Below are 21,517 nucleotides of genomic sequence, written 5' to 3'. Positions count from 1 at the left end.
GGCGGAGCATCGCGGGGCAAGCCTCAGGCAATCGATACGTCGCTTTGGAGGGGGCGGAGCATCGCGAAAGCGGCACCAACCCAATTTGGTCGGGAACTGTGATTCGGGAACGCGATTTCGGCGTTGGCGACCGGAGAATCCAGCCCCGTCTTTTGGTCTTGAATTGCCCCACCATTCCTGTATTTTTTTGGCTACCATTCCAATCTTGATGTTTAAAAAAGTGTTACCCGCTAATCTTTACTCATGCACTCTGTTTCCTTTCTCAGAGCTACTTCTACGCATATAGTTAAAACAGCACATGATTATCTGTTTGTTTTATGGACTCGTATCCCCTGTACCTACTGTTCCACGTTAATATAGCGAATATAAGCTCAGTTCATACTGTATTGATAAGTAATTCATGCTCAGGAATCCAATGATCTGAACACTTCGTTATTCTAAGCTGACATGCACAATTTTAATTTAGAATCTATCACAGCACTGTGCTACAGGGACATTACTGCATCCCAAAACCAGACAGATTTAATCACTACAGACATCAAGCGACATGATGTGAAATCCATTTCTTATCAAAACTGTGATGTTGGCATTTTAGTTGTAGGAAGAGTGACAAGAAAGAACAAAAATGCGAGTCTGTAAAATTCAATCCAGTGGGAGATTTTCATGACAATGCCAAATATTAATGTATGTGCAAGATTAATGTACAGAACTTTGGAGGATTACAGCATAGAAACAAGCTATCCAATCCATCAGATTTGCACTGATATTTTTAATCACCTCCAATCTCACTGTTTGCTCACCATACCTCTTTCATATTCCTCTTTTACCAACCATCATTCAACTACCCTTTCCCAGTCTTTCTGATTTCTGCACTAGCACTGAGGTTATGGTCAATGTTCGGGGTGAGAACTTTGTATTCCCATTTCATAGAATCACAGAATTGTTCCGGCACAGAAGGAGACCATTTGGCCCATCCTGTCTGCCTGGCTCTCCAAATGAGCAATGTGCCCCGTACCATTCCCTCCACCTTCTCCTCATATCCCTGCCCGTTATTCCTTTCCAGATAGTAATCCAAACCCCTCTCAAAAGCCTTGATGAAATCTGCCTCCACCACACTCTCGAGCAACATTTTCCAGACTTTAACCACTTACTGTGTGAAAAATCTTTACCTCATGTCGCCGTTGCTTCTTCTGAAAATTACCTTAAATGTGGGCCCTCTCATTCTTAATCCTTCCACCAGTGGGAACAGCTTTTCCCCATGATCTCTGCCCAGACCCCTCATGATTTTCAATACCTCTGCCAAAACTTCTCCCGAACTTCTCTTCTCCAATCTGTCTACATAACTGAAGTTCCTCACCAATAAGAACAGGAGTAGGCCATTCAGCCCCTTGAGCCTATCCCGCCGCCATTCAATGAGATCATGGCTGATCCGTGGTCTAACTCGCTGGGCTGGATACTCCGCACCCAGACTGCAAAATCACGTTCGGCGACGGGGTGGAAATCCGATTTGGCGCACAAAATCGGGAGCGCCGCCAATTCTTCAATTCTACCCCCCAAAAAAAGGTTGGCGTACTCGTGGAGTACATCACGCCGATTATCCACCGCCTGAGGCCATTGCTGAGGCCCACCCTCCAATGCTCCGTTCCGACTGGCCAAATTCCCGACGGCGTGGACCTCTCATGGTCCCACCGTCCGGGATCTTCACATGGCAGCTGCTGACTCAGTCCGGGGTCGCCACAGTCGGGGTAGGGCCGATTGGAAGGCAGGAGGGGCTTCATTCAGCAAAGGGGGCTATGTGTGTTGGCGATCCGGGGCGTGCGGGCCACTACTTTGCCCGTCCAGGGGTGCGGCCGCTGGAGGCCGCCGCCGTGCGCATGCACGGCCTCTGACCCGGAAGTGCAGGGGGGGGGCCGTACAGGCAGCTAGAGCTGCGAGCTCTACGATGGCTGCCTGCTAGCCCCCAGCAAAACAGGGAATCTGTGGCCTTTTGATGCCAGTTTTCCTGGCGTGAAAGACCGCAGTTTTCACGACGGCGTGGGTACATAGTCCCAAAAACGGAGAATCCAGCCCCATATACCTGCCCATATCCCTGAATATCTTGTTAAACAAAAATCTATCTGTCTCAGATTTAAAATTAACAACTGTTCTCGCTGTCTGTGGGAGAGAGTTCCTAACCTCTCGCACCCTTTGTGTGAAGAATTGCTTCCTAACGTCTTTCCTGAATGATCTGGCCCTATTCTTTAGACTGCCCCCTAGTTTTAGAATTTCCAACCAGTGGAAATAATTGATCTTTATCTATTCTGTCTTTTCCTGTTACCATCCCTTGAACCATTTTTATGAATCTTTTCTGCACTCCCTCAAATGCCTTCACATCTTTCACATCTGTGTGCTGCCCAGAACTGAACACAATACTGCAGTTGAGGCTGAACCAGTGGCTTACACAAGTTTAACATAACCTCCCTGCTCCTGTACTCTATGTCACTATTAATAAAGCCTGGAATACAGTATGCTTTGTGAACCATGTCCAGTCACCTTTGATGACTTATTCGCATGTACACCCATGTCCCTCTGCACTGTACCCATTCTAGAATTGTTCCTTTTATTTTATAGTGGGCAAAATTCTCCATTTGGGAGACTTATGTTCTTCTGCCAGAGCTGAATTGCACCAGATTTGCGCTCCCAGTGAGGAAGTGATTCCTAATCCTTTGTCATGCAATTGCATCAATCTCATGGTCTCAAAAGGAAATTGGCTGACAGGTACGAGTATCGGGGAAAATTAAGCAGGATATTGGCACACCGAAGAAGCAGGCAGCAAAGAGGGAGATCGGAGAGTTGGGAGATGAGGGAGGTAAGGTGGAGTCGGACCCAGAATGGGTGAATGGGGTGCTTGAGGCCTTTTACAGAAGGTTGTATGAGTTGGAGACCCCCGCCTGGTGAGGAAGACATGAGGTGGTTCTTGGATGGCTGGAGTTCCCAAGGGTGGAGGAGGAGGAGGTGCAAGGATTGGGGACCCCGATTGGGCTGAGGGAGGTGAATGACTGCATTGGAGGCAGGCAAGAACCTGGGGCAGGATAGGTTTCCAGTCGAGTTCTACAAAAGGTTTGGTGCGAAGTTGGGGCCCCAGCTACTGGGGATGGACAAAGAGTCGAGGGGACGGGAGAGCTCCCCCTCACATTGTCACAGGATTCCATTTCGTTGACAGATAAGGACCCGGAGCTGTGTGGGTCGTACCACCAAATTCTGCTGCTAAATGTGGATGCAAAGATGTTAGTGAAGGTGCTAGCGTTGAGGGTAGGGGACTGTGTGCCAGGGGTGATAGGGGAGGACTAGCCGGGGTTTGTGAAGGGGCGACAGCTGTCGACAAATGTGCGCAGGTTGCTCAATATCATTATGATGCCCTCGGAGGGGCAGGAGGTAGAAGTGGTGGTGGCAATGGATGCGGAGAAGGCATTTGATTGAGTGGAGTGGGCGTATTTGTTGGAGTTTCTGGGTCAATTCGGGTTGGACCAGGATTTCATGGATTGGGTTCGGCTGCTGTATGGGATGCCAATGGCTAGAGTCCGGATGAACAGGACGAGTTTGGGGTACCTAGGGCTGAATCAGGGGACGAGGCAGGGGTGCCTGCTCTCCCCGCTACTTTTTGCTCTGGCGATAGAACCGTTGGTGCTCAGGGCGTCGAGGGGTTGGAGAGGGATTGAGCGGGATGGGGCTGAGCACAGGATCTCATTGTATGTGGATGATCTTCTGTTATACTTTTCAGACCCAGTGGACAGTTTTGATAGGGTCATGGAGATCCTGAAGGAATTAGGCCAGCCAGTATAAGTTGCACATTGGGAAAAGCGAGGTGTTCCCAATTAATGCTAGAGGGAAGGAGAGGAGGCTAGGGAAACTGCTGTTCATGGTGGTGGGGTGAGTTTAAGTATCTCGGGATCCAGGTGGCACGGAGTTGGGCCCAGCTGCAGAAATTGAATTTGGCGTGACTGGTGGAGGGAATGATGTCGGACTTTAAGAGGTGGGATGTGTTGCTGCTGTCACTGGCTGGGCGCATGCAGACGGTTAAAATGACAGTGCTGCCCAGGTTCTTATTCGTGTTCCAGAACCTCCCCATCTTTGTTCCCAAGTCCTTTTTTTAGGAAGGTGAATCGGATAATTTCAGGGATTGTGTGGGTGGAGAAGACTGCGCCGGTGAGGAGGGTGTTTTTGGAGTGGGGACGAGGAGGAGAGGGGTGCTGGCGTTGCCGTGTTCGATGAACTATTACTGGGCTGCGAATATCGGAATGGTAAGGATATGGACAGTGGAGGAGGGGTCGTTGTGGGAGTGAATGGAGGCAACGTCGTGTAGGGGAACGAGTTTGAGGGCACTGTTGTTGGCTCCCCTTCCAGTCTTGCCAGGCTGTTAGTCCGCGAGCCCGGTGGTGGTCTCAGCGTTGCGAGTTTGGAACCAATGCAGGCAACATTTTGGGTTGGAAAGCGCAGATATGCGATAATCACAGCTTTCCGCCTGTAGAAGTAAATAATTTCCTGCTTCTGGACTGTAGTAGAAAGATTCAACAACGCTCGTTATGGCAAAATAACAAGGCTTTATTTACAAAACGACTGCATGCAGCAATGGCTGAAACTTGAGGTCAGAGAGCAGTTATTACCACTGCTGATTCCTTCCGAAGTCCGCGCTTTTACAGAAAATCAGTTCAGTATTGATACATTATCATTATCAAGATTGCATGACTACAGCTTAGTCAGGAATTCGATTGGAAGTAGAAACGGAAGCAATGTCATAAACCTGCTGACCTGTTGATCTTCTCGGACTCTTTGTCTCATCCCTCATACCATTATCTTGTCCTTTGATAGAATATTAAAAGGTCGGAGGAGACTCATCCATTCCTTATCTTGTCTTATTCATACCGCCCTGGGTTATGACGAGTTAGCCTTATCAGAAATTATAGAGGTCAGGCATTTTGGAATAGCTAGATTAGCATTCCTTACAAAGGGCTCTGGTACATTGAAGTGGCTAGGTCAGCTTTTCTTACATTGTACCGAATAGTTGACCAGTTTTCCCATCATGCCATTACTTAATTCGTACAACATCACAGCCGGCAGGCTGGATGCGAGGTTCCAGGGTTAGTGGCAGCTCGGGATAGAGTACTTCAGGGATTTGTTTGTAGGGGATAGGTTTGCAAGACTGGAAGAGCTGGAGGAAACTGCGAGTTGCCTAAGGGGAATGGGTTCAGGTACCTGCTGGTGTGGGACTTTGTACCGAGAGAGGTGACGTCTTTCCGGGGTTGCCACCTCCGGTGCTACAAGATGAGCTGTTGTCCGAGGATGACATTGGGGAGGGGAGACTGTCAGACATTTATGGAGAGCTGATGGAAAGGGAGGGTGTTCCATTGGAGGAGATCAAAATGCAAATAGTAGGAGGAGTTGGGTGTGGAGGTGAGGTCCGGGATATGGTAGAAAGCCCTGTGGAGGGTGAACGCGTCCTCATTGTATGCGAGGGTAAGTTCCAATTTAAGGTGGTGCATAAGGCCCACATGACAGTTGCGAGGATGAGCCAATTCTTTGCAGGAGTGGAGGATGGGTGTGGGCGGTGTGCGAGGGGGTTGGGGGGCACAAATCATGTCCACATGTTCTGGGCATGTCCTAAGCTGAGGGGGTCCTGGCAGGGATTCTCAGATGTCACGTCCAAGATTCTGGGTGTAGGGGTGGTCCCGAGTCCAGAGGTGGCGATATTTGGAGTGTCGGAAGATCCAAGAGTCCAGGTCTGGAAAGAGGCCGATGTCTTGGCCTTTGCCTCCCTGATAGCTGGAGACGGATTTTGTTGTGTTGGTGGGACCTGGAGACACCAAAGGCAGGGATGTGGGTGAGCGACCTGGCAGACTTCCTGTACTTGCTAAAGGGGTGGGGAGAGTTCCCAGCTCGGTATCAGAAGCTTGTCTGGACCTGTGTTTTTTGTTCCTGTGGATGACTGGCTTTCTGATATTTCTATGTATATATACAAAATGCCTTCAATAAAAATATTTTTAAAAAATAAATTGGCTGACAAGTGAAGACAACTTCCACCTTAATGAAGTCTCTCCACCTGGCTATACAGTCTATCACTTGCTGTCCAGACCAGCGTGCTGATTTGTGTTAGTGATCACCAAATCACATCTTCGCTCTCTTTCACACCATCTCATTCCTCTTTTTGAGTGTCGCATCTTGTTTCTCCTTTAAAATCCTCGTCCTCTCCTGCCAAGTGACATGCCAAGTTTTGCAATGAGGTATCGTCTTTCTACCTTCAGCCACTGAGTGATTTTCCAGCTGTGGGAATTTTAACCTCCATCTTAATTCATCATTCCTTCTCTTTCTCTTTGTTCAGTGCTGTCCTAGACTCACTTAGTCTCACTCAACATGTAAAGTCCCAACCATATTCACAGCCAAATCCTTGATCTTCCCATCATTATACTTCCATCGTAGCAAATCATAGATAAGCCCATCTTTGATCACCTTCTCACATACCTCTCCACTCGCACCTTCTTGTTCCTTTCCAATTCCACTTCCTTCTGTGCCAATCCTGGAAAAAAAAAACACTCCCCCAGCTGACATGAAAGTCGCCGTAGTCCCCGAGGACCAGAGGCAGCTCTCCCCTTTTGAGAGAGAGAGCTGACTGGTGCTGATTTAGCCGGAGGGTCACCACACCTCAGGCAAGGGCAAGATTGAAAAGACAGGCCAGCACCTTCAAATTCCAAACTATCTAGCCTCCACTCACTATAACAATTCTGAAGCTACCCATCTGCTCCAATCATAGCCTCACTTCCGCCTTTGATGCTCCTATACCTACTAAAACCATTATTTATTTTATCATGGTCATTTTCCCCGCATATCCTCATCTCCTGTTCGCCCAAAGGACACAAACGAGAATGTTTATGCTGGTTTAGCCATTCATCAACAGATCTGCCTGAGGCACATAAGGCACCATCAGGCGTTGCTCTCTTCAGCCAAGGATAATCATGTTCAGAAAGCTGACTGCTGGCCTTTATGAGGAGCAAATGTAAGGGATCGGTTTAAAGACTTGGGTTTTTTGACCGCGCCACTCAATATTCACAATAATTTAGTTTTTTTCAGTAGTTGTTTAAATATCACTGTTCATTATGGTTTATTCCACTTTCTTGGTTGAGGTTTGAATCATGAAGTTGCTAAGATATCTAACTGGTCCGATTCTATAACCTTTTTCTTTGGTCAGGATACTGTACCTATTCCACCTGAGGTGCCAATCCGAAAGGCAAGAACTTCAGTGCACTTGGCATGACAGAGCAACTTGATGATCTCATGTAACATGATTGAGATTGAGGGAATCCCCATGCCATGCTGAAACAAAACAGAAATTCAAATAGTTATGTATATTTTCATCATATTTACTCAAAGTATAGCCTCTAGTGTCTTTAATATAGTGAATGTCTTGAAACAAATTTAAATGGGCATTGAACAGCAGTAGAAGTAGGTGGGGGGGGGGGGGAGACTAAAGGCATAATAGAAGAGGCAGTTTTTTAAAAAACTGGTCAGCTGGGTGTCTGAAAAACAAGAAAGACCATCACCAAATAAACCCGCATCGAAGTTATTGAGAAATCCGCACTTGCTGTAGGCAAATTCTCTCTCCACAGGGAAAAATTACACTTAGCCAAGCACCGAAAACCTAGCACAGGTTGGCAATAATCAAAGTTTAGGCTCTCCAAAGTACACAACGATATACCGGCAACTTTTAGCCAGATAAGGCAGTGCGGTTTACCTGCACATCAGGTTTCCTGCTTCTTACATGTTATGAATGTCGGAATTTCAGACATCGCTGGCTTTGAAAGCAGACCAAAGCAGGCCAGCAGCACGGTTCGATTCCCATACCAGCCTCCACGAACAGGCGCTGGAATGTGGCGACTAGGGGCTTTTCACAGTAACTTCATTTGAAGCCTACTTGTGACAAGAAGCGATTTTCATTTCATATGTATTTGGCGCAGTCAGGGTTAAATGTCTGGCTTAGAATGAGTGTCTGACTGCTGCAGTCCGACACTTCTGCCTGGTTTGCAAGACAGCTAGGCTTCTTGGAGTCAGAGGTGTAATTAAAGCATCATAAACATTTGGGCGAATGGATTTTTGTTTATATCATGAGGGCTACCAGCGGAGTAGTTAGCTGGAAACATTGGATGCGATTCAGCCACCGCATTACGCCTGGCACAAATCTGGGCGAGCAGGTAAATGGTGGGAAAGGCCAAAATCGAGATTTGCGGCAGGCACAAACCCATTTTGCAATTCACCCAGCCCGCTCCCGATGGCGAGTTCCAGTTCCACCCAAAAATGGCGAGCGTATCATTAACCCTCATTTGCATTTATTTCAATCTCAATAGCAAGAGTGAAATAAAGCACGTTGAGGAAACCCAAGTCGGGCGCTGTTCAGTGCCAAACCCACAAACGAGGACCAGGCAGAACAGTACCTGGGGGGGGGGGGCTCTAAGACAATCTGAGGGCCCCGGGTGGTCGGCCTCCAGGCAGGATGCCCGACTGGCACTGTCAGGCTGGCAGGGGCACTGCCCAGGTGCCAAGCTGGCAGTGCCAAAGTGGCAGGCTGGCATTTTGCCTGCACTGGGGATCGGGCCTGCGGGTGCCCTGCCCATGTGGGTTGGGGTGCGGGGGGCCTGAGGACCCCCCCAATAGGCGAGTTGGGGCATTGGGTTTCTGGGTTCGCATCGGGGGGATCGAGAGATCAGGACGTCATTTAAAAATTATGTCCTGATCTCAACCTCCACTGAGGAGGTCCACTCATTGGAGCTACTCAGTCCAGGAAATGATGTTGAGCCCGTCGTTCCCTGCCGGGGCATTATAAAAAAACAGTGCCAATAGAGAACAGGGTCATTCTATGCGTTTGACCCTGCTAATATCACCCAGAAAGGACTCTTTTTCTTTCAGTTAGGTTGCGCCTGAAGTGATGAAATGTCAATCCCAAGCTACCATTATTGAATTAGGCTGGCTAGGCATCCATCCACTGGCATCCAGTGTTATGAAATGCTGTAAATCTGCTAGACTTGGGTATCTGGGAACCTAGTCAACACTCCATGGCAGACTATGTACTATGTCCATCACCTTGGAGTAATTTTGAAATCAAGGAGACCCAGTTCCCCTCCTCCAAACAATTGGTCATGAACAACAAATCCACACTTGTCAGATAATATGCATCAGGAATTCTCAGATGTGACATGGGAACAGCATAATTCACCTCAACATCTATGAATTGACCATCCCTAATTTCCCTTGAGAAGCAGGTGGTGAGCTGCCTTCTTGAACTGCTGCAGCCCATGTAGTAGGTACATGAGACAAGATTCTCCGACCCCCCACCAGTCGGCAAGCCCCCTCCGATGATTCTCCGGCCTGCGATGGGCCGAATCCCCGCTGCTGGAATGCCTGTCCCGCCGGCGAGAATCAAACCACCTCTCTTCCCGGCGGGACTAGGTGGTGCGGGCGGGCTCCGGCGTCCTGGGGGCGATCTGGCCCCGGGGGGTGCCCCCACGGTGGCCTGGCTCGCGATCGGGGCCCACCGATCCGCGGGCGGGCCTGTGCCATGGGGCCACTCTTTTCCCTCTGCCTCGGCCACAGTCTTCACCATGGCCGACGTGGAAGAGACACACCGCCCCTGCGCATGCGCGGGGTTGACGTCAGTAGCCGCTGACGCTCCTGCGCATGCGCGGACTTCCACTGCCCGGCGCAGTCCTTTCTGCCCCGGCAGTCCTTCCACGCCGGTCGGCGGTGCGCCAACCACTCCAGCACGCGCCGAGCCCCTCATGGTGAGGACTTGGCCCCTAAAGGTGCGGCCCGACGCCGGAGTGGTTCACGCCACTCCATCCCGCCGGGACCCCCCCGCCCAGCCGGGTAGGGGAGAATCCCGTCCAAGAATTGTGATGCCCGAGTGAGGATGGATGATCTGGCTCCCTTTCTTTATTCAATCTCCTCTGCTGGTCACAACAAGATTAATCTAAAAAGAATCTCTTCATTTGCAGATAACCTTTCCCAATTCCAATATATATGTTCCAAAGGGAGCCAATTAAACCAAGATTTCTTGAGTTAAAGAAAGAGTCAGTTTATTAGCTACTAAAAGCAAGAAAATGAAAAGTCACATGCATTTACATCCACAGATTAGAAATTAAAATTGAGCCCGAAGTAAGTAAAACAGAAAGTATACGAAGTAGCAGATGATTGAGCGTTGTGGCCGTTACAATCTGTGATTCCAGTGGCGCTGACTTCAGCAGGCAAAAGGTCGGTTTTGAGGTTCCAGAGTTCTGCAATTCGGCTGAGAAACTGCCCTGTTTCTGTTTCAAGTGTGGTCTTTGCTGACGTGGCTTACTTCACAATCAGAGCAATACGTACAAAGGTTTTTTCAGGGGGCAACTGCTGGCTGGCTTTTCGCATCTATATCACACACATGCTGACATCTCCAACACTAATCTTCAGACAACATAATAATAATCTTTATTATTGTCACAAATGGGCTTACATTAACACTGCAATGACAGCGGCCCAAGCCAGGAATTGAACCCAGGACCCAGGCGCTGAGAGGCAACAGTGCTAACCACTGTGCTACCAGGCCGCCCACACATAGGCACATCCCATTGGTAATTTTTAATTTTATTCCTTGTTAAGGAGCAATTTAGCGTGGCCAGTCCACCGTGTACGGCAGCACGGTGGCACAGTTGTTGGCACTATTGCTTCACGGCGCCAGGGTCCCGGGTTCGATTCCCGGCTTGGGTCACTGTCTGTGCGGAGTCTGCATGTTCTCCCCGTGTCTGCGTGGGTTTCCTCCAGGAGCTCCAGTTTACTCCCACAGGTCCCGAAATGCGTGCTATTAGGTGAATTGGACATTCTGAATTCTCCCTCTGTGTACCCGAACAGGCGCCGGAGTGTGGCGACTTGGGGATTTTCACAGTAACTTCATTGCAGTGTTAATGTAAGCCTACTTGTGACACTAATAAAAGATAATGGGCGGGATGCTCCGACCCTCCGCCGAGTCGGAGAATCCCCGGGGGATGGCGTGAATCCCGCCCCGCCACCCCAGCGCCGGCTTCCATATCCTCCGGTGCCGTTTTTCGGGCGGAGGCTGGATTCACGCAACGCCGGTCGGCGGCTGTTGGCAGCACCCCCCCCCCGGCTATTCTCCGGGCCCCGAAGGGCCAAGCGGCCGTCCGTTTTTGGACAGACCCGCCGGCGTGGGTTACGCATGGTCCGACACGGCGGAACCTGGCAGGTAAGTCGGCTGGGGCGGTCCTTGGGGGGCACAGGGCGATTGGACCCCGGGCGAGCCCCAACGGTGGCCTGGCCCGCGATTGGGGCCCACGGGCCTGTGCCGTGGGGGCATTACTTCCTTCCGCGCTGGCTCCTGTAGGGCTCCGCCATGGCCGGCGCGGAGAAGAGACCCCCGCCCCCCGCGTATGCGGCAAAAGACGCCGGCGGTTCCGTGCATGCGCGAGATCACGCTGGCCCTTCAGCGCATGCACAAACTTGCACAGTCCTTGTGCCGCTGGTTGGAGCGGCGCCAACCCCTCCGGCGTCCACCTCGCCCCCGAAAGTGCGGAGAATTCCGCACTTTCGGGGCTGTTGACGCCGGAGTGGTTGGTGCCGGTTCTCAAGCCGGCGTGGGGACTTAGTCCCTCAGAAGGGAGAATCCCGCTGTATATGGGGCAGCACGGTAGCATAGTGGATAGCACAATTGCTTCACAGCTCCAGGGTCCCAGGTTCGATTCCAGCTTGGGTCACTGTCTGTGCGGAGTCTGCACATCCTCCCCGTGTGTGCGTGGGTTTCCTCCGGGTGCTCCGGTTTCCTCCCACAGTCCAAAGATGTGCGGGTTAGGTGGATTGGCCATGATAAATTGCCCTTAGTAACCACAATTGCCCTTAATGTTGGGTGGGGTCACTGGGTTATGGGGATAGGGTGGAGGTGTTGACCTTGGGTCGGGTGCTCTTTCCAAGAGCCGGTGCAGACTCGATGGGCCGAATGGCCTCCTTCAGCACTGTAAATTCTATGATATATTGCTGGGATGCCCTCCTGCACACTTCGCTGAACCAGGATTGATCCCCAGGCTTGGTGGTAATGTCTGGGATATATGCAGTTACATGAGGTTACAGATTGTGGTTGAGTTCAATTCTGGATGCATGCCCCCCTACGGGAACCTGCGGATAACAGGCCGCGGATAACAGGCCACGGATAACACAAACCAAAAGGTGCAGCTGATATATGACCACCAGATGCGCATCATACACGTCTGCACCCTTTACCCGGGCAGTGTGCATGACTCCTTTATCCTGCCATACTTGACGATTCCTGCCATGTTCACAACGCACCCCCGGCTGGCGGGTTGGCTCCTGGGCGACAGGAGTTATCCACTGTGTCGTGGCTGATGGCACCTATTCAGAGACCACAGACCGACGGGGAGACTCGTGACAATGAAGCCTATGCTGTGTTATTCCTTGTGTCTGAATAAAGCTTGTACTCTTATAGTTGAAGTCGATGCTTTATTGTGTGAGTTCATTCTCTCTCCAGCGCTAATTCTATACGTTACATCTGAGCTGTCTGTCTGTGACCAGCTGCCATTCCTGTGAAGAGTGCCTCCGACTTCCTGTCTGTCTATATTTATACATCTCCCGTGCTCCCTCTAGTGATTGCTTAGTTGTAGTGCATTTACATTGACCCCTTGTATATATATATAGATATACAGATCACTACATCCCCTTTTTTCGTTTACATATTTTCTGTACAGTGTTAAAGAAAATTGCACAAAACAGTTAGATTAATTATGATATGTATATCTGTACAAGTTGTGATGATATTGGTTATTATACAAAGCCAATTAATATTTATGAGTTCAATCGTAATGAAAAAAATGTTGAGTCCAAACTTTATAAATTTATTTGGTTAAGTTTCTTTCTTCTTCTGTTGTTGAAGTGGTGATGTTGATGTTGTAATTTCTTTATGAACGTCGTCAGTGTTCTTGTGTTTAAGTAGCCAACAAGTCAGCACAAGGTGTTTGAATGGTCGAACCACTGATGTTGACTGCCGTGGACTTTTTTCTGTGCTTGTGGTATCGATTTAGTGTGCCATCTGCCTTGAAAGCTGGTGTGCTTGTTTGTTCTGGAGAAAATGTGAATTTGTGAGATTTGTTGTCAGACCATGGTATGTTTGTACTCTTGTCATTGTTTCGCAGTGTGCTATTGCATTGTCCTTCATGTGCAGAGTTGTTCCATGTTGTACAGGTCGTTGTTTCATTGTTGTTGTTTCTGTCGTTTGTCTTTGTTGTTTTCGTTGCTGTTCTTGTTGTTTTTGTTGTGCTTGTTGTTTCTGTTTTTGTTGTTTTCATTGTTGTTCTTGTTGTTTTTGTTATGCTTCTTGTTGTTGAGTTGTTGGTGTTCGTGTAGTTTTTGTCATTGTGCTTGTAGTTTTTGTTGTTGTTCTTGTTGAGCTTCTTGTTGTTTTTGTTGCTGCTGTTGTTCTTGTTTCTGTTGTGCTTCTTGTGGTTTTTGTTGTTCTTGTTGTGCTCAATGACTGTTCCGTGTGGATAATTTGAGTCATTCTCAAAGTTATTAGTGTCAGTGTCCTTTGTGGTATCTGATGTTTCATTGAGCGTTTCTTCTTGAGGATTGTGAGAATGATCTGATGTTGCATTGATCTCGGTGACATCAGTTATTTGTGGTTGATTTGATTCCTCTTTGCTTCCTTGGTGCTCCTCTTCTGGAGTCATTTCTGGTTCATTTGAATCATCGTTGGTTTCTTGGTGCTCATCTTCTGGAGTCAAAATCTTCAAGATTTCATTTTCTTGTGGGTTGTTTAGAGTAGATGAGGTTTCAGTTGACGTGGTCTCTCTGGACTCATGAGTAGCTGTACTCTGATTGTTGAGTGCTTCTGTACAGACGAGCTGAGATCTGTCAGTCTCGTTGTGATTCTGCACATCCTGTATGTCGATTGTGATCAAATTGTCATTGTTCTCACATACAGCGGGTAGACTTACATTGTCTTCTTGTTGATTATGTGCTGGGTAGACTTTCATAGTCTTTTTGTTATTCACGTGAGCTTGGTAGACTCTAATAATCTGGTTGCTCAGATAAGGTGGATAGACCTTTATGGTCTTGCTCATGCATGGATTTCGCTATGGAGTCTTTAGTTTCTTCCATTTTGGAGTCTGTCAACGAGTTCTCCGAGCTCTCTGTGGGGTCTGTCATCACTCTCTGTGTGGAGTCGCGCAAAACGGCTATTTTCAACTGCGCATGTGTGGCTGTGGTTTCCTGCGCATGCGCGGCTGCGATTTCCTGCGCATGCGCAGAAGCAGATTTGCATCTTTTGTTTCCCGGGCAGTTTAAAATGTGCTCAGACGCCATTTTAACTTCTTTAGACCCGTGGAGAATAACTTTTTCGGCGTTCTTTCTAAGTAAACACTTAATGTTATTTTTTTCTTGCGATCTGCACTTTTCAATCGCGATTTCCAGCGTTAAACCTTTCTGTTTTGGTAACTCTGTTTCGCATCACTCATTCCCTGCGCAATTTGGTCTCCGAGCATTGAATGTCTTAAAGCAGCATTGTTACTGGTATTACAGTGATCTTCAAATTCTTTGAGTATTACTTCTAATTTGTTGTTGTCTTCACCTTTCATGTATTTAAAGCTGTTTTAGATTTCTCTAGCTTTTGTCCTGCTCGGAGCAGTGCTATTTTCATTTCTTCAGAGGCCGTTCTCAAATCATTAGCTATGGTATATATTTCGAACATTTGTTTAAAACTTTTCCATCTATGACTTAAATTACCGGTTGTTTTCAGCTGCGGTGGAGTTCCAACAAGTTTCATTGAATCAGTGAAGTCTCCCCAAGTCAAATGTCCGGTACGAGTTTTCTTGTCATTTCGATCTTTCTTTGTCTGCATCTTGTGTAATCTTCTAGTAAGGGTTCTGAAGTCTCCTTGTGTCCTTGTATTATTCCTTGTGTCTGAATAAAGTTTGTAGTCTTACAGTTGAAGTAGATGCTTTATTGTGTGAGTTTGTTCTCTCTCCAGCACTTATACTATACGTTACATCTGAGCTGTCTGTCGGTGTCCTGCTCACCAGCTGCTGTTCCTGTGAAGAGTGCCTCCGACTTCCTGTCTGTCTATATTTGTACATCTCCCATGCTCCCTCTAGTGATTGCTTAGTTGTAGTGGATTTACATTGACCCCTTGTATATATACAGATATGCAGATCATACACATGCCATGACCAGGAGGGTGATCAAGCGGTGCATCGGTCTCCTGAAGATGCCCTCCAGTATGATGCTGAGAGGGTCGCCCACATTGTGGCGGTCTGTTGGGTCCTCCACAACATCACACAGCAGAGGGGCAATGTATTGAAGGAGGAAGAGGAACGCCAGGCCACGTCCGACGAGGAGGATGTGGGGGAGGACATGGAGCCCAGGTAGGCACAAGAAGGCGCACAACATGTGCGTCAGGGCCGACGTGCACGGGACGCTCTGTTCGCCTCCAGGTGCACTGACTAGGAAGGGGGGTAGAGGGGGCGGACTGGCCAGGGGCATGGACACCACATCCCAACCCCACACTCCCTCACGCCCCCCCGCCTGCAACCCCCTCTGTGATACATATCTGCAACACTATGGGGTGGGGCCCTGGGTTGGCAGTAACACCGTGTCTGGTCCATGGGATGCAGGATGATGACAACCCGCTCTGCGATGGGCTTTGGTGCTCCGCATCATGTGACGATGTCTGACTCCTGCCCATAGTAGCACATCCCACCAGCCACCTGGGTGATCCCTGCGTGCGAGCTGGCCATTCCATCACACGGTCTCATCAAATGAGGGGGTGGGGGGCGGTCGAGAGGGGGGAGGAGGGTGGGGAGCACGGGCCACCTGCGGATCCGCACCATTTCCCCGCCCCCCCAAAAAATGTCCGCCATTCCCCCCCCATAGGCCTGCACAGGCGAGCCCATCCCTCACACCAATCAGATGGAGCACCGAGGCAGGTTGTAACAGTGGCAACCAGTGTTTATTGTGAACAAATATATACAGGTTTGTGCCCTAGCCCCACAACTAAATTGTGCCCTGCACCCATGCCAACTTAACTGGTGTCTAACTTTCAGGCCTTATGGGCTCTAACACGACATCTACGTGGTTCCCCAGATGGTACAGCAGGAGTGGAAGCGGCCTGCTTTGATTCCTGCCTTGCGACCTGTGTCCCCGTTGGCTTCTGGAGCGACCGGGCCTGGATGAGCCCGGCCGCTGCTCAGGTGTCCCAGGTGGCATGATGCCACCCTGTTCTTCCCGCTGCTCACCAGATGCGTCAGGGATAGGAGGGGTGGGGGGGGGAGGGGGGTGTGGGGGGGGGGGGGGGGAAGAGTCTGAGGTGCTGCCTTGTTCCGGTCCTTCCCCTGTGGGAGTCACGGGCCCTTGCCCCATCACCTCCTTTTTCGTTGGGGTGCCCAATGACCCCTTGGTTACTCCATGGGATGGGGGTGCCAGGGTAGCTACCCCCTGAGGCTCCACCGCCACCTGGCACTGCCAGTCCTGGAGACCCGCTCTGATCTCAACCAGGGTCTGCACGTCGGCGGCCATGGAGCACAGGGAGTGGACACCTCCCTCTGGGTCTGCAAACATCACACTGTGATTGTGCGACCACCTACTGGGTTTGTGTCACATCAGCCAGTGACTACGCCATCTCCCTCTGGGACTGGGCCACCTCCCTCTGTGTCTGTGCCACTTTGGCCAGCAAGTGGGCAATGCCGCTGACGTTCCCAGCCATGGCCCTGCTGCGACTGGGCCCCGCTCAGGAGCGCCGCTGCGATTTCCAGGTGACTCTGGGACATGGTCACCTGTGAGACCGCAGCCCTCTCCTGGGCCTCCGCCAGTGCCTGCACAGAATTCCCCAGGCCTTGGACATGCTAAACATAACCCAAACAATCCCCCCCGATGACTCCACCGTGGAAGCCACCCGTGCGATGTTGGCCTGGGTGGCATGCATTGTCAGCACCATCTCCTGCTGCTGCACGCGGTTGGACCCCTCCAATAGCCATTTCCCCCCCAGGGCATCCTGGTGGATTCGGTCCACATTGAAATGGACGTATTGATTCGCCTGAGCATATAGGGCCTCCGTGACAGCGCGGATGCATCTCTGATATCCTGGACAGGTCTCCACTCGGTGCCTGGAAGGACCCTGAGGCATAGAGGTTGAGGGCAACTGTCAGCTTGACAGACACCGGGAACGGGTGTCCTCCCCTATTGCCCTGAGGTGCCAGGTGCGCCATCATCTGCAGGTATGTTGCACTGTGTCTCTGCTCAGCCAGAATCTTCGACGACATGCCCGGTCCGGCAGGTCCTCGAATGTCAGGTGGTGCCGGTACACACGAGGCCTCATGCGGCACCTCCTTAGCACCTCCTACACTTCGGCCTGTTTGGCGGCTGGCTCTCCAGGCTGGGTGGCTGCCACCTGCCCCTCTGCGGCACGCTCTGCTGCTGCAGTTTCCACTTGCTCTTCGAGCAGCTGCCGGTCTTACGGCCACAGTGCATCTCGCACAGCTCTGGTGACCACCAGGGTGGCCACCATTGCTTGTCAAGCTCCAAACTCCATTGTCTGCAGCGGGTGAAAGGCCAACATGTTAGTGTCATGCATACCCCCGTGCCCAACCAGGTCCGCGGGCTACACGGTGGCCCCGGTTGGCACTGCAGACTCTGCCCCTGCATGTCCCTTTCTCCCCCCCTCCATCCTCTCACCCCTGCCCCGTCGCTAGCCGGCACCGTGGGGGCCTCCGCCCCTGGCGCCCGTCCCTGATGCCAGGGGTACCGCTGACTGGCACTGCCCTCACTGGGTGCTGCCGTGCGTGTTGCTCAAGGTGGTCTACCAGTGCGTGGAGACCGGTTGGGCGGGGAGTTTGGGCGTGGGTGCCCATACGGCCAGTGTCACTTGTCATTTGAGTGTCCCTTTAAGAATGGTTTGATCTTACCACATGATTTGTTGCACAGCTTCAGTGATGTAATTTATGGGTGGAGCTGGGCTGTGGCTGTCAGGTGAGAGGGGGTTTAGGTTTTTGGGTTTCAGTCTCGGTTTGGTGCTTTGGACTGCAGAAGAGAAGCAGTGTTTCCCTGTTTTCATTTTAAGCCTGTTCCAGGGAACTGAAAGCAGATTGGGTGTGGAAAACGGCCGTGGCAACTTCAAAGATAGAGTTGCTTTCCGGAATTAGTTTTGTATCTGCTGTTTGGAGGTGGATGTCAGGGAAAGGACTAGTCCCCATTCAAGTGAGATTCCAGTGTGCTGGGCCACACCTTTGAAAGGGGTTTTGGTTAATTTGATTTTGTATTGAATTGGAACGACTACCAAGGGGGATTCATTCAGAGTTATATACATAGATTACTGTAACTGTTTTCTACATGTCATGTGAGAGTACCTTTAAGATATGGATGAATAAGCAATGTACCTTTAAGAAAACAGTGATGTCAGAGAGTGGGTGGAGCTCAACTCAGTTCAGCCATTTTGAAGTTTCAGTTTTGAAAAGTGCCTGGCTGGTTTTGCTGTGAGCTGATTAAAAGGAGAAAGCCAGTTTGAGACAGCAGCTTGAGAAGTTCTGGTTTGGAAAAGAGCTGGCTGTGTGTCTGTGTTTTGCAATGAGCTGGATTTCTGCAATGAAAGACTATCTCTGGATCATTTGGGTGATTTAAAGTAAAGCCTTTAACCTGATGTGATACTGTTTAAAGGTGTTAAGTCTCTTGTAAGTTTGAAGGAACATTTTAAGGAATTATTTACTGTTGCAATATTTTTTGAGTTATCTTTGAAGTAACGGGTGTTAAGAGAGCCAATGTTTATTTAAGATGTTAAGTTGAGTTCATGGAATAAAAAGTGTTTAAAAACCCACGTGTCCATAATTGTAATCCCACACCTAGGGGAACAGCAACAAATACATTAAAGGGAGAGGTTGGTTGAACTCCACGATACATTTTGGGGTTCTGTAATTGATACCAAATTCTTGTTTTATATATGTGAACTACATTCTTATAATAAATGTGGGGCTGGATTTTCTGGTCGGCGACCCCGAATTCGTGTTCAGTGAATGGCTGGAGAATCCAAGTTTTCGACCAAATTGGGGACGGTGCCCCTTTCACGATGCTCCGCCCCCTCCAAAGGGGTGTACTCTGCGAGTACACTGCCTGCCGTATCGACGTTTGCCTGAGGCCTGACCCCCGATGCTCTGCCCCCGACCGGCCGAGTTCCCGACAATGTGAGACACGTGTGGTCTCGCCCATCGACAACACGGCATGACGGCTGCGGACTCAATCCAGCGGTGCCAAAGTCAGGGGAGGGCTGATCCGTGGGTGGGGGCACTGCAGCATTCTTTGCTTTTGTTCTGCTAATTTCAAGTTTCTTTCCCCTTAATACTTATATTGCAAGTGACTGGTGACAAACATGTCGGCAATCAGTTTCCATAGGTCCAACTATACAAGGGGAATACAAATTAATTCTGCAGCACCAAGCTAACCATCAGGTAATGAATGATTTAATGAACATTTCTTTTATATTTGAGTGATTTTTCCAAGCAAATAATCATCTGCACTTTAATGAGACATAGATTGAACCAACCAAAGGAGCATTCATTGTAGTTCTTTGCACCCATATAAAAAATCAACCAGCATCTTGGGATTTTTCTCCTAACATAATTGCTGCTGTTGTCACGGAGTTCTAATGATCCATGTTACAAATACCAGTTTAATTTGTATCCCGGCCCTGGGTCACTGTCCGTGTGGAGTTTGCACATTCTTCCCATGTCTGCGTGGGTTTCACCCCCACAACCCAAAGATGTGCAGGTTAGGTGGATTGGCTAAATTGGCCCTTAATTGGGCACTCTAAATTTATAATAAATAAATAAATACCAGTTTAGGAGATTGGGTCAGAGTTTGGGATCATGGAAGAACCAAACTGACATAGTTCACCTTGAACAATTCAATTGAACTTGGGACAGGAGTTTCCAATTGAAAATCTGACAAATATAAGACTGCATAAATCTTTTTAATCACTCCAAGTAACATGTTGTTATATGTAAACAGTTACAAGTAGCAAATATATGGCCACCAGCATGCTTACTTACATTTTGTAGTTACTTACACTGACTGCAAGGACAGGCCCCACTTTGTACATACTGTAACGGTCAGTGCCTGCACAGATATTGGCAATGTCATCAGTGGCACTCCCCAGTCCTAACAGCTCATTCATGTACTGACTGAAGGCTTTCATTCGCGATGCACTTCCTCCGACACATAAAAACTGCCACAAAAAAAAGAAACCATGGCATCATTTGTATCCATCATTTGACAAGAATTAAGTGCTATAATCCTGACATACTGAGCAGGATTTTATCGTTCACAGGAAGATGACCATTGGGCGGTGGGGCCAAATTTCAGGGAAATGCAGAGCAGAACCTTGATGTCTTCCTGCCCCCAGGCAGATTTTCCAGAGCAGAAGTGGTTGGAAAGCGGGGTTGATATTGCACAAAGCAGTGGAAGGCAGGCAACGAGCCTGTTAAGAAGACAACTGTCTGCTATTTTGAGGTGGTTTTCAAATTTCACCAGGGCACAAGAAGTCGACATTTTCAGCAACTTGCCAGCCAAATGGAGGTGACAGCTCAGTGTCAGGTAAGTGGGAGCTGAAAGTGGAAGCCACTGAGAGCAGAGTGTTGCAACACAAGGGGCTTGAGAAGCATTATAGCGTGAGAGCAATAAGGTGGAGGCACTGAAAAGTAGGAACATAGATCAGAGGTACATCACTGAAAGGGTCTCTCTTGAGGTCCAACTCTCCCTGGCAGAAGTAGGGGATTGAGAGACTTTGAGACGCGAGTGTTTTCATTTATCATTGAATCTTATGCACTCAGAGTTTGAGTCTTCTGGAAGGTGTGGGGAGCAGCAATGAGAAAAGAAAAAGAGCGAGAGAGGAAGGGAGAAGAGGAGAGAAAGAGGAGAGCTGCCGTCGCAGCTGGGAATGGAGCAGCAATACTCAGAGGAGCAGCAAGGTTTGCAAGTTCATGGAAAGGGGACACAGACGAGAAGGGTGCCAAGGGCTATGAATAAAGGCTTATGATCACAGAAGATGCTATCCAGCTAAAGGGTTTACTATAAAAAGTTCTGTTGGAACATGAAGACTGTGTCCGTCCAGGCAGGTGGTATCAGAGCTATGCTAAATTCTGCAAGAGAATATAGCCCAATTAGATATGGTGACCATCCACTGTTTGTGGTGGTAGAGGTATTGGTGACACTCAACCATTGCTCCTCAGGATCATTCTAGAAATTGTCTACAGAAATCTGTGGAATATCCCAGTCAGCGGCCCATCACTGCATCAAGCTGCCATGGACCACAAGGTGGGAGCCTTCATCAACAAGAATGGTTGCAACTTACCAAAGGCACAACTAGTATGTGACCCTGCACTACCAAAGGATTCTTGTTGGTGTGGAAGCTGCTGCAACTCACTCAAACTGCCTCAGCTTTTCAGGCAACCCAAACCGCTTT

The 21,517-nt window shown here is 49.3% G+C and overlaps 1 protein-coding gene across 2 annotated transcripts in view; it reads right to left on the bottom strand.

Annotated features, from left to right (window-relative positions):
* LOC140425470 (uridine phosphorylase 1-like) overlaps positions 1-21,517 on the bottom strand; it is a 194,986-nt gene that overhangs the window by 81,058 nt on the left and 92,411 nt on the right. Inside the window, exons 4-5 of one of the 2 annotated variants that reach the window (XM_072509776.1) lie at positions 20,123-20,281; positions 7,230-7,344 (exon numbers count right to left, since the gene is read on the bottom strand). In XM_072509776.1, the coding sequence (XP_072365877.1) occupies positions 7,230-7,344; positions 20,123-20,281 (274 nt within the window). The remainder of the gene's footprint in view (positions 1-7,229; positions 7,345-20,122; positions 20,282-21,517) is intronic. The other variant, XM_072509777.1, reaches the window with a different exon arrangement.

The sequence above is a fragment of the Scyliorhinus torazame genome, chromosome 6, assembly GCF_047496885.1.
Source record: "Scyliorhinus torazame isolate Kashiwa2021f chromosome 6, sScyTor2.1, whole genome shotgun sequence".
Taxonomy (NCBI): domain Eukaryota; kingdom Metazoa; phylum Chordata; class Chondrichthyes; order Carcharhiniformes; family Scyliorhinidae; genus Scyliorhinus; species Scyliorhinus torazame.
Note: the sequence above shows the minus strand (reverse complement) of the source record. Positions and strands in the feature narration are given on the sequence as shown.